Here is a 12,028-nt window from a genome sequence, read left to right as displayed (position 1 = left end):
TGCCAAAATAAAGGACAGAAGCTATACTGCAACCTGTTGGAAAAACCATGCATACAAGACACACTAGCTGCAAATCATACGCTCATTTAAACAAGCCATCACGGTTAGTTTTCCAATGATATGCAATCAGAATATCGAAAAAGTAAATTCCATGCTTTATTCCCATATTTATGCCCGTATTCAGGTGAGGTTCATTTGAGCATGTTTTTGAGTCAGAGTCTAGAGAGTGGATGTTAGACAGTTGCACGTTGGACATTATGCATTGCTGGAAGAGCACACAGGGGATGGCAAAGCCAATACAAATCATACAGTATTATCACCTGGCAATAATGACCCTTTGCCAAAAAATCCAGAACACCACCCGATTGCGTTGCTGTCTCTCCTAAAAATAATGTACTGCAGGCCACATCAGCCTTGCAATTCATGTTTCTTTTTGTCTAATATTGTCCCTCTGCATACTTCTGTTTTCCTTTTTTGTTGCTGTTACTTTTTACTTACGGTGTCCTTAAAGTCACGCTTGTTTTCCCCTTTGGCTCCCTTGCTTCACTCAGAGACAGGTTCGGGCTTTGTGTAGCATGTGCACTGGTTAATGTGTGCATGAATGCTACATTCAATGACAATTGCTTCAAGAAAATGGTTTCCATACTGCATCTAGCTCATTGTAATTAGACATCATATATCATATCCACTCTTCATGTCTGTTCCTTCACTTCCTGAGCGTCAAATAAAAAAAGTGAAGGCATTTCTCTAGCTGACCTCTTCACCCTTCTCTCCTCTAAAGAATCTTGCTGCACTGAAAGAAAGTGCCAGATGCTATTGCAAGTGCAAAACTGGTAAACAGTAGCAAAGGAACTAGGCTGTACCTGACAAATTTTGTTTCACTTGTGACATTGTGGTGTGATGTGTACCTGCATCAGACGAGCAGTGTTGCTACTTTTATAAAATGTTTTTAAGCAACATGCTCAGAAACCAAGGAGAATAATACCGACAGATTTTTTATTTTAACGAGATAATTAATACATCTGCCACAACACAGTGACACACTGCATGCGGTGAAATGTGCATACAACGTGCTATGTACGTCTAATTCAGGGCACATTAAATGCCATCAGCGTGAAAGCTAACCTGTTGCTGCCAGTGGGCATCTGCATGGTTACACTTTTTATTGCATTTTCATTGCTGCCAGAAAATCTTATCTGCTTATTTTTGCGGCTGCGTGAAAACGTCCCCGCCGCGATGGCTCAATAAAAAGTAACCATGCAGACGCCGGCTCTCTGACCCGCAGTATGTGCGTATAGCCCAGTCACGACGATCGCATTTCGATGGAATTAACACGCCAGCGTGTTAATTCCATCCTAAAGGTGGTCCGATGTCAGCGCAGGCTAAGATCGCCAGATATATGGCCTAATCGAACTCTCCACTATGCGTGTTTTCACTACGCCGCTTCACCGGGCCGATATCCGCACGCTACGCCACTGAAGCCGACACGTAGCCGTAACAGACTTAACATAACGGTGGGCTGCCGCAGGCAATTTCCAACGGCAGTGATACCTTGAGAAGGCCAGCGTTGTCGTCGGACAGGTGTGTCTCTTCTCTAGTGGCAACTGCAGCCCGAAAATCTGCTGGGCGCTTCCAATTCTCAGTATTTGTAAACAACTTCTTTATATCTAGCTGAGAAGTGAATGTGCAAAGCTCGATCCTGATACTCGCCGATTTCTTTGCGCGACTAAGTCCATAAATGAAACTTACGCACAGCTAACCACATGCACGCATCTCAAGTAAGGCATCGCTCACACTTAACGACCGGCTGTTTGTGGGGTTTGCGTCGAGTACCGCCGTTCGTTCAGCCTAGCTGCTGCTGGACGTCCGACAGCGTGTGTACTATGATGCACTGTGGTCGCAACTACCGTAACTATAATAGTACAGTACAGCCGCAACGTATACGTAAGTATCTCACTATCTCTCCTCAGCCTTGCCCTGCCGCGCGACGCGTGTATGCAGCGTAAACACGGTTCGCACCAACCCTTCAGCTTCTCGGCATCGCAGCGTTGGCATTTTTGTAATCGGCGCCAAGTAGCAGACGACGGCGTTATTTTTTGTAACTTTTTTTCTTGTTTTTTAATTTTCGTCATCAATTTCTGTGTACACGCATTTTAGCACCGCCCCAATTTACACGTCACGGGTACGTCACAACATGGCCGAAAAGGCGAATGTCGAGGATCGGGCCCCTGGGGCCCGATCCTCGACATTCGCCTTTTCGGCCATGTTGTGACGTACCCGTGACGTGTAAATTGGGGCGGTGCTAAAATGCGTGTACACAGAAATTGATGACGAAAATTAAAAAACAAGAAAAAAAGTTACAAAAAATAACGCCGTCGTCTGCTACTTGGCGCCGATTACAAAAATGCCAACGCTGCGATGCCGAGAAGCTGAAGGGTTGGTGCGAACCGTGTTTACGCTGCATACACGCGTCGCGCGGCAGGGCAAGGCTGAGGAGAGATAGTGAGATACTTACGTATACGTTGCGGCTGTACTGTACTATTATAGTTACGGTAGTTGCGACCACAGTGCATCATAGTACACACGCTGTCGGACGTCCAGCAGCAGCTAGGCTGAACGAACGGCGGTACTCGACGCAAACCCCACAAACAGCCGGTCGTCAAGTGTGAGCGATGCCTTACTTGAGATGCGTGCATGTGGTTAGCTGTGCGTAAGTTTCATTTATGGACTTAGTCGCGCAAAGAAATCGGCGAGTATCAGGATCGAGCTTTGCACATTCACTTCTCAGCTAGATATAAAGAAGTTGTTTACAAATACTGAGAATTGGAAGCGCCCAGCAGATTTTCGGGCTGCAGTTGCCACTAGAGAAGAGACACACCTGTCCGACGACAACGCTGGCCTTCTCAAGGTATCACTGCCGTTGGAAATTGCCTGCGGCAGCCCACCGTTATGTTAAGTCTGTTACGGCTACGTGTCGGCTTCAGTGGCGTAGCGTGCGGATATCGGCCCGGTGAAGCGGCGTAGTGAAAACACGCATAGTGGAGAGTTCGATTAGGCCATATATCTGGCGATCTTAGCCTGCGCTGACATCGGACCACCTTTAGGATGGAATTAACACGCTGGCGTGTTAATTCCATCGAAATGCGATCGTCGTGACTGGGCTATACGCACATACTGCGGGTCAGAGAGCCGGCGTCTGCATGGTTACTTTTTATTGAGCCATCGCGGCGGGGACGTTTTCACGCAGCCGCAAAAATAAGCAGATAAGATTTTCTGGCAGCAATGAAAATGCAATAAAAAGTGTAACCATGCAGATGCCCACTGGCAGCAACAGGTTAGCTTTCACGCTGATGGCATTTAATGTGCCCTGAATTAGACGTACATAGCACGTTGTATGCACATTTCACCGCATGCAGAGTGTCACTGTGTTGTGGCAGATGTATTAATTATCTCGTTAAAATAAAAAATCTGTCGGTATTATTCTCCTTGGTTTCTGAGCATGTTGCTTAAAAACATTTTATAAAAGTAGCAACACTGCTCGTCTGATGCAGGTACACATCACACCACAATGTCACAAGTGAAACAAAATTTGTCAGGTACAGCCTAGTTCCTTTGCTACTGTTTACCAGTTTTGCACTTGCAATAGCATCTGGCACTTTCTTTCAGTGCAGCAAGATTCTTTAGAGGAGAGAAGGGTGAAGAGGTCAGCTAGAGAAATGCCTTCACTTTTTTTATTTGACGCTCAGGAAGTGAAGGAACAGACATGAAGAGTGGATATGATATATGATGTCTAATTACAATGAGCTAGATGCAGTATGGAAACCATTTTCTTGAAGCAATTGTCATTGAATGTAGCATTCATGCACACATTAACCAGTGCACATGCTACACAAAGCCCGAACCTGTCTCTGAGTGAAGCAAGGGAGCCAAAGGGGAAAACAAGCGTGACTTTAAGGACACCGTAAGTAAAAAGTAACAGCAACAAAAAAGGAAAACAGAAGTATGCAGAGGGACAATATTAGACAAAAAGAAACATGAATTGCAAGGCTGATGTGGCCTGCAGTACATTATTTTTAGGAGAGACAGCAACGCAATCGGGTGGTGTTCTGGATTTTTTGGCAAAGGGTCATTATTGCCAGGTGATAATACTGTATGATTTGTATTGGCTTTGCCATCCCCTGTGTGCTCTTCCAGCAATGCATAATGTCCAACGTGCAACTGTCTAACATCCACTCTCTAGACTCTGACTCAAAAACATGCTCAAATGAACCTCACCTGAATACGGGCATAAATATGGGAATAAAGCATGGAATTTACTTTTTCGATATTCTGATTGCATATCATTGGAAAACTAACCGTGATGGCTTGTTTAAATGAGCGTATGATTTGCAGCTAGTGTGTCTTGTATGCATGGTTTTTCCAACAGGTTGCAGTATAGCTTCTGTCCTTTATTTTGGCAAAACATGCACACTTTAAGAGACCTGCTACTCACGCAACACATTCCCTGTAGCTTTAAACAGCTCGTCGTTGACTAACAATTGGTGTATTATTTGCTTTCGGTACTTTTTGGCATTTTTTCTACATGCACCTGACATCAAGCCTTGCTTATAAGAAAACTGAAAATGACAATATACAAAACAATACAAAATTTATTTACAGCACTCCACACTCTACAATACACAGCCTAAAAAATGAAAGGCTGTCACACATTCAAGTAATTACAGTATTGTACTTGTACAGCTCATCGCCATATCTGAAAGGTGGCACGGCCTTGGAGACCAAAGAAGAGAAATTAGTTATACAAAGCAAGGGAACACAAGATAGGGTCAAAAACCCATTCTCCAAGTGTTTGGCCCAAGATAACCCCAGCACCAGCAAAGCAAGCACCCACTGTTTTACCAAAGAGTACCCAACACCACTGAGGATTGGTCCCCAAATGCTCAAACCACTAGGCTGCAACTACAGTCAAGGGATGCTATGCGTTCCGCAGTATTACCAGTATTACCAGTATTACCAGTATCAAAGTGATGTCGTATGTGCCAAGAGTTGATGTATTTAAATTTTCGTTTCTGCCTAAAACAATCATTGAATGGAACAACCTTGACCGAAGCGTATTTGAAAAAACTTGTGCTTTAGAAACTTTTGAGAAAGAGTTGGAAATTTGTTGTGCTGCTTGAATGTACATTGCCCACCCTGTAACAGCCTGGAAGGGCTAACAGTACTTGCAAATAAATAAATAAATAAATAAATATGGAACTCGTCATTTAAATGGTAGTCGGCACCTGCGACAGAGCAAGTATTCCCTGATTCTGTTATGGACAGGGCAAAGGTAGTTATAGTGTGTGTAAGAATGATTTTACCTGTGCATAAATGCCTGCCACACCTAGAATGCTCCCTTTATGCAGTCTACCAAAAAGCAGAAATGTTTGTCTCAGGAAGACAAGCCTTAAGCATTATTTCAGCAAGTCACTCAATGTGACGGCTATCAGGCAAACCAGCACAGCACTTGAAAACTTCATGCTCTAAAAACAATTGTGGGGACACGCAAGCTCAGCATTTACCGCTATGACACAACAGCTTTTATGGCTCCTGTCTGCAGACTCTCATTCGTGTGAATCGACTTTGCTACTGCTAACACCTAGTATTTATTCTATGATACATATCAGTAGCGTATACCTGTAAGTTATCCAATTATGTGGAAGACCACTTGTCTAGATACCTATAAAGCCCACTGTAACCAAGCTGTACGGATGCGTTTCCATGGCCTAAGGGTTGCCTGTCTTATTACCCAAAGATCCTGCAAGGTTTATCACCTCACACATTCATCTCAAAGGTGAAGCCAGAGACGTCACATTGAGTACTCGGCCATGTCACCTGTCTGAAATGTGCCCAAGATTTTTCCCTCACAACGTCGCGTTTTGTGCAGAAGAGAGGCTTTAACGTTGCTGCATCAAAAAAAAAAGCAAGAAGCCAATAGCTGAACATCTACGCTACATTAGGCTCTGCTGGCTCGCAAGACATTTGACCACGGTGCCAACAGCCAAGTTATAGATGCAGCTATGGCAGAGGCTGTACCACAGAAACAACAGATGAATGTGGTCAAGATAAAATGAAATCGCTTAATTCACAAATTCTTCAATACATCATGAAAAAGAATGGCTCACTTATGGATAGTATGACGTCTACTGTGTTCAATAGGATTGTACCTTCAGGAAGTTATCTTTTGAATGCAATCTTAAGAATATATTGTGGTGTTCAATTTAGGCTGTACACATAGCAGACGTGCAAAATATGGAACACATTCTGAGGGTTAAATGCAGAGAGGATTGCTGAAGCTGATACAATAGGAAAGCATAGGGATACTAGATATCGTAGAAAACAAATGTGACAATAGGATAGGTGTAAGTGAAACTAGTGCAGCTGTCACTTATGAGAGCAAAAAGTTATACAACTCACTACTAGCACAATGGTACAAAATGTTAAAAAGTGATGATGAAACAAAAGTTGGTTGGTTTGGTTGGTTTGTGGGGTTTAACGTCCCAAAGCAACTCAGGCTATGAGAGACGCCGTAGTGGAGGACTCCGGAAATTTTGACCACCTGGGGTTCTTTAACGTGCACTGACATCGCACAGCACACGGACGCCTTGCTTTTCGCCTCCACCGAAAAGCTGCCGCCGAGGCCGGGATTCGAAACAAAAGTGTCCTTGAAAGTGCTTCCACATAAATGAGATGAAAGTGATTGGCATAAAATGTATGCCCCTTCCTTAAAATTCTCAATTTAAAGCTCACAAAGAACAATGAAGATAAGGCTACAAAAGCAACTAACAGAAAAAAAATAATGAAGCAGTTATACACAGCTGCAATCATTCGATAAACATCTCGAGTGATGAAGCCATGCTTCAGTGGCTTAGAGCATGAATATGTGAGCTTTACCAACCCTCTTTTAACATATGTGAGTGCCGGAGGGCATGTGGCAGCAGCAAGAATGTGTCAAGAAGCAACTGGCCCAGATAGCAGCCTCATAATAGGGGTATGGAAGGTCTACACACAACGGTATCATGGAGGGAGATATTTTATGGAACAAGATATGTAGCAATGTACAAAAGGAGCAAAGCATTTTGTAGAGCTGCAGTCAAAAATTTATGAAGGCCATTCTTATCAAAAAGTTTTTATTTCATTCCTGCGCTTGTGCATCATTATTGTGACTATGGGTTATATAGTGTAACATGAAATGTCAAGCAATTTATCTCGAACACAAACGAATGCATTCTTTCCCTTGCGAAGCCACCTTCAAGAACTTTTGCCAGTGGGTGCACATGCACATCAATATCACCTAGTTACAAAACAGAGAAGTCAATAGTTGCCTTTGTAAAAAAAAAAAATGAATACAAAAATGTTCATTGATAGCCGAGCCACACAAATGATGCAGAGGTTAAACAGGTTATCTGGGATCTTGATTAACATGAATAAAGCATCGGTAATTGCAGTGCAAAGTGAAAATGGCAAATTTTGCAAAAGTGGAATCTAAAATTGCCGAAATGGGTTGACAAGTTGGCGGGGCCCTCATTTTTCGTGCATACAACAATGAAAGACAATGACCACCAAATAGATGCACAAATTATCCTTGGGACAACTAGTTGATTGCTGTTCATCTACATTCAGCATATGAAGGAAGCAATAGAAAACAAGCATAAAGCCAACCAAATACAAAGAAGCACAGCTCGCTTCACTCTGCAGTTTGTGGAAAAACACAGTGGGCACCTCACATTTCACCCTAGTAGCACACAAGATAGGTGTAACGAAATGGACTCTACTATGGTAAACGACTGCAGACACATCCACCAGGGTACATGCATGTCAAATATTCTCACTGAAGTAGTATGTCGCAGACTGCTTACTTGCCACAAACACCAAAGTGAATTGTGAACTATATGTGCACGCACGTCCTACTCAGAATGGCACTTCTGGAGGTAGAAGGAGAACGTTTTTGTACCTTCCTGCGTTTCATTGACATGAAGCACTTAATAAAATGCACACTGAGTTTAAGCAGAACACAAAAAAGCAAAGTATACAACAAAGAATGACAGCTCTCAGCGAGAGCCACAGCACTTGTAGAATACACTCAGTATGTCTACAGATGGTAGACAAAAAATTATAGCACCAAAGAAAGGTTTGGTTTGGTTTGTGGGGTTTAACGTCCCAAAGTGACTCAGGCTATGAGAGACGCCGTAGTGAAGGGCTCCGGAAATTTCAACCACCTGGGGTTCTTTAACGTACACTAATATCGCACAGCACACGGGCGCCTTGCTTTTCGCCTCCATCGAAAAGCGGCCGCCGAGGCCGGGATTCGATCCCGCGTCTTTGGGAACAATAGTCGAGCGCCGTAACCACTGCGCCACCCCAAAGCTGAACTTGGTTCTTGCACATGCTATCAACAAAATGTACACCAAAGAGATGGTTATATCCCAAACCCACAGAAAAAATTAAGACTTGGACGGCTTTTCAGCAGTATGCTATCGAACATGAAGCAGTAAGAATGTGCACATTGATCACTTGTGGCATATATCAAAATCATGACAGCGAGTGAAAATCTCAAGTGCAGGTGATCAAGTTGTTCCTGTCCAAGTTAATATAAATGTTGCATGTCCTCTTCCTTGTACTTGTCGATGTTCCTGCTGCGATTACCATTTGCAGGTGGCGTCAATGTCATGTGATCTGCACACACTACAAGCTGTAACGATCTTCAACAAGAGCTGTCCATCTGCATAGCACTTCACATCTGATGTGGCCGTCCAGGGACAAGGCGTGGCCTCCCAGATTATACAAGCCTAGCAGAGAGGTTAATGATGTTGAATATGGCCCCAGGACTTCTCGCCCACACGATGACTCGGATGGGAAGTGCTGCAACGGCTGCACATGGTCCACACGATCACCTGCAAATGTTTAGTGCCTAAATTATATGCAAATAAAATATCAAACACGCATGGCACAGGAACATTCAAAATCATCAAAGCTGCAAGCTATGCTGCGGTAAAGTGTAATCTATGAATGCAAGAAATGGTCAGTGCAAAACCTAAACCTAAGTGAACCCTTTCCGTAACAGGTAAAGACGGCTTGGTGGCGGAAATTGTATTGTGACGGCTAACTTTTTCTTTCTTTTTTTTTTTTTTTTTTTTTTTGCAATTAAAGGAACGACTTATATCAGGCGATTTCACTTGTTTTTCCTTTCTCGGTCGTCGAAACCATTAACCAAGAAATCTTGACAACTACAAGCACACTCAGTTTTTTTTTTTTTTTTTTTTAAGTTCGTGCAGTGTAGAGAAGTTGAAGAAAATTATAATGCGTCGTAGAAATAGGCAGCTAAAAGCAACGCAAAGTGCTGATTAAAAATATCGGATTCGCCGCATGCGTCCTGTAAGTATTCCTTTATTCTTCAGTCATTTCCCGCCTGTGTACAACTTGAATGCGAATGACGCTGTATGAACAGTCACCTTTGCAGGTTTTCCTATTGCACTTACCTCTGTGATGCTCGACGTGCTGCAGCATTTCCAGCAGATTGACTGCGTTGCCTTGCTGGTCGACACCCATCGAGAAGCCCGACACATTCCAGGAGCTCGTTGCTCGGTCGAACGAATACATTTCGTGCCATCCTACATCAGAGGCGTTCACCACTGCCGATTCCACCCGAAACACCAGTAGCTCAACAGTTCAACACTCCGAGCGCAGGGCAATTCTCGCCTCGGAGCTTGCAAAGCCGCCACACTACACTCCTCAGATCTGACTGTACTGACGAGCTATCTTTCAAGACAATTTGACAGCATTGCTGTGCTGCAGCAAATCCTCGATCACTACTTGCAGACGACGAACGGCACGAAGACCACTCGTAAGCGTACCGCCCTCCATGGCCGCCGCCATTGCTGGGTTATTATAACCGCGCAGACCAATAATTTCTTACCATGGGAAGAAAGGGTTTGAAATAAGAAAGCAGTTAGCGCCGTAACGCGGCCGCACGCTTCTGCCCCAATTAGAGATTGTCTCAAACGTCCTTTATTTCATACGCGCTCGTAATTTGCCTTTCTATTCCGTTTAAAAAGCCATACAAGGTGTATATAAAGTTATCCTTTTACTTTTAATAACAAGCTAAGAAACTACGGTAGGCTAACGGCTGCATAAATCAGCTTGCCTGTCGCCATAGTCTCATTAGCATAATTCGGGCACCTCGCCACTCGGCGAAATTATGGCGGCCAAACGTCAGCAATTTCGGTAATGGCGGCACGTCAGTTACGTCATGACGCGTCAATTTGACGTAATCTAAATATGCTTGCGTATCACGTGTTTCACGTGACATAGCTTCAGCCAATCAAATTTGAGCATCCGCTCCTTCCCAGTATGCCATTATTTTCATCACATTGGTTAATCGAGCGTAAGTGTTCTCCAAACCACCATCAGTAACTTTGCTTCCACTCCAAAATCATTCGTATTTGTCATCCAGGCAACAAGGATAGCTCCGGTTGAAATCAATTTTCACGGCTACGTCATTTTGACGTACCCGCTAAAAGTGCTTGCCTCAACTGATGGTTTCGCGCCACAAGTTTGAAGCAAGTGACTCTTTTCTGAGCCAATCAGAAAGACAATATGGCGCCGCCAGGGGAAGGCGAATATCGAGGATCGGGCCCCTGGTCACATCATCGAGTTGATGCCGCTGGCAGTAGGCAGCTGCACGCGTTTTCTTCCAAGTTGCGCGACCAGTTGTACATTGACCTTGCATCCACCAACGAATCATGCAAGGTCAATGAACGATCAACGAAAGCGTGCAGTCGACGCCCGCGTCCCCGCGTCACCCGCGTTCGCGTCGCCGGTGTTCAGCATCGTTGGCTTCAAATGATGTTTTTTTTATCACTGCGCGATCAGACAATTTTATGATCGTCGACAGTCGACAGCGCCGGCCAATTGAGCCGAGATAACGCGAACATGCTGAACAACGACCCTGCGGGCGGGTACGCGACGTAAAAAAAAAAAAAATTCAATTTTCGACGACAAAAGTGGGGGGTGGGTTCATTACGCGAGTAAATACGGTACTTAAAGTGCCTCAGAAGAGTAGCGCTTAGAGGACACGGTCTCAAGGAACGTAGTCTACTCAAAATGACACAGGCCTACATCATCAGTCGCATATGTTATGCCACACCTTTTCTCAATCTCAAAAAGACAGAACGTGAAAAAATCGACGTCATAATTCGAAAATGCGTCAAACGCGCACTAGGCCTCCCTGTCTCCACATCAACAGAGAAGCTGGAGAAAATGGGGATTCATAATACATGGCAAGAGCTCACTGAAGCTGTCAGAATCTCTCAACTGGAAAGACTAAGTCAGACGGAGACAGGCAGAGCCATCCTAGACTGGGTCGGACTCCAATCAGACAGAGGCCCACAGACGAAAACATCTATCCCACCCAACATAAGGGAACACATACTGGTACCACCCTTACCTCGAAACATGCACCCAGACTACAACAAAGAACGCAGAGAACACAGAGCCAAAGCCGTCGCTAAAAGAATGAAACGCAAAGCAGTCGATGAAGTTGCTTATGTAGACGCATCATGCGGACGACATGGAGCAGCTGTCTCGGCAGTAGTAAATGGAGAAGGTGCACCTAAAATTGCGGCCTCAACACGCACCCGTGACATTAGTACAGCTGAAGAGGTCGCAATAGCGCTCGCATGCACTGGTACACAGGCCAAAACCATAATCAGCGACAGCAAAACGGCTGTCTGGAATTTTGCAAAAGGACGGATCTCAGAGGAGGCCAAAAAGATTCTTCTCACAAATCCCATTACTAGAACCATATCCATCATATGGATACCAGCACACGAATCTGTCCCTGGCAACGAAGCTGCGCACCTGCTGGCCCGAGATCTCTACCACCGGGCAGCGGTAGAACAGCCCGAATGCAAGGGAATTAAAGATTGCGCTATCACATACAATGAGATCACAGAATCTTACAAATTAGATCGAAAAGTATACCCTCCCC

At 44.3% G+C, this 12,028-nt stretch overlaps 1 protein-coding gene and 1 long non-coding RNA gene across 3 annotated transcripts in view; both read right to left on the bottom strand.

Moving 5' to 3' along the window:
- LOC146194200 (uncharacterized) overlaps positions 1-12,028 on the bottom strand; it is a 290,048-nt gene that overhangs the window by 185,333 nt on the left and 92,687 nt on the right. The gene's annotated exons all lie outside the window — the stretch shown is intronic.
- Positions 5,170-10,571, bottom strand: LOC146194204 (uncharacterized). The gene is made up of 2 exons (XM_084597288.1): positions 9,519-10,571; positions 5,170-8,933 (listed from the first exon to the last, which is right to left on the bottom strand). Exons 1-2 carry the CDS (start codon positions 9,637-9,639, stop codon positions 8,725-8,727), a joined length of 330 nt encoding a protein of 109 aa, XP_084453414.1. The 5' UTR covers positions 9,640-10,571; the 3' UTR covers positions 5,170-8,724.

This window comes from Amblyomma maculatum, chromosome 3 (genome assembly GCF_055883805.1).
Source record: "Amblyomma maculatum isolate TAMU_Amacu chromosome 3, ASM5588380v1, whole genome shotgun sequence".
NCBI classification, from domain to species: Eukaryota; Metazoa; Arthropoda; class Arachnida; order Ixodida; family Ixodidae; genus Amblyomma; species Amblyomma maculatum.
This window is presented reverse-complemented; position numbering and strand designations above follow the sequence as displayed.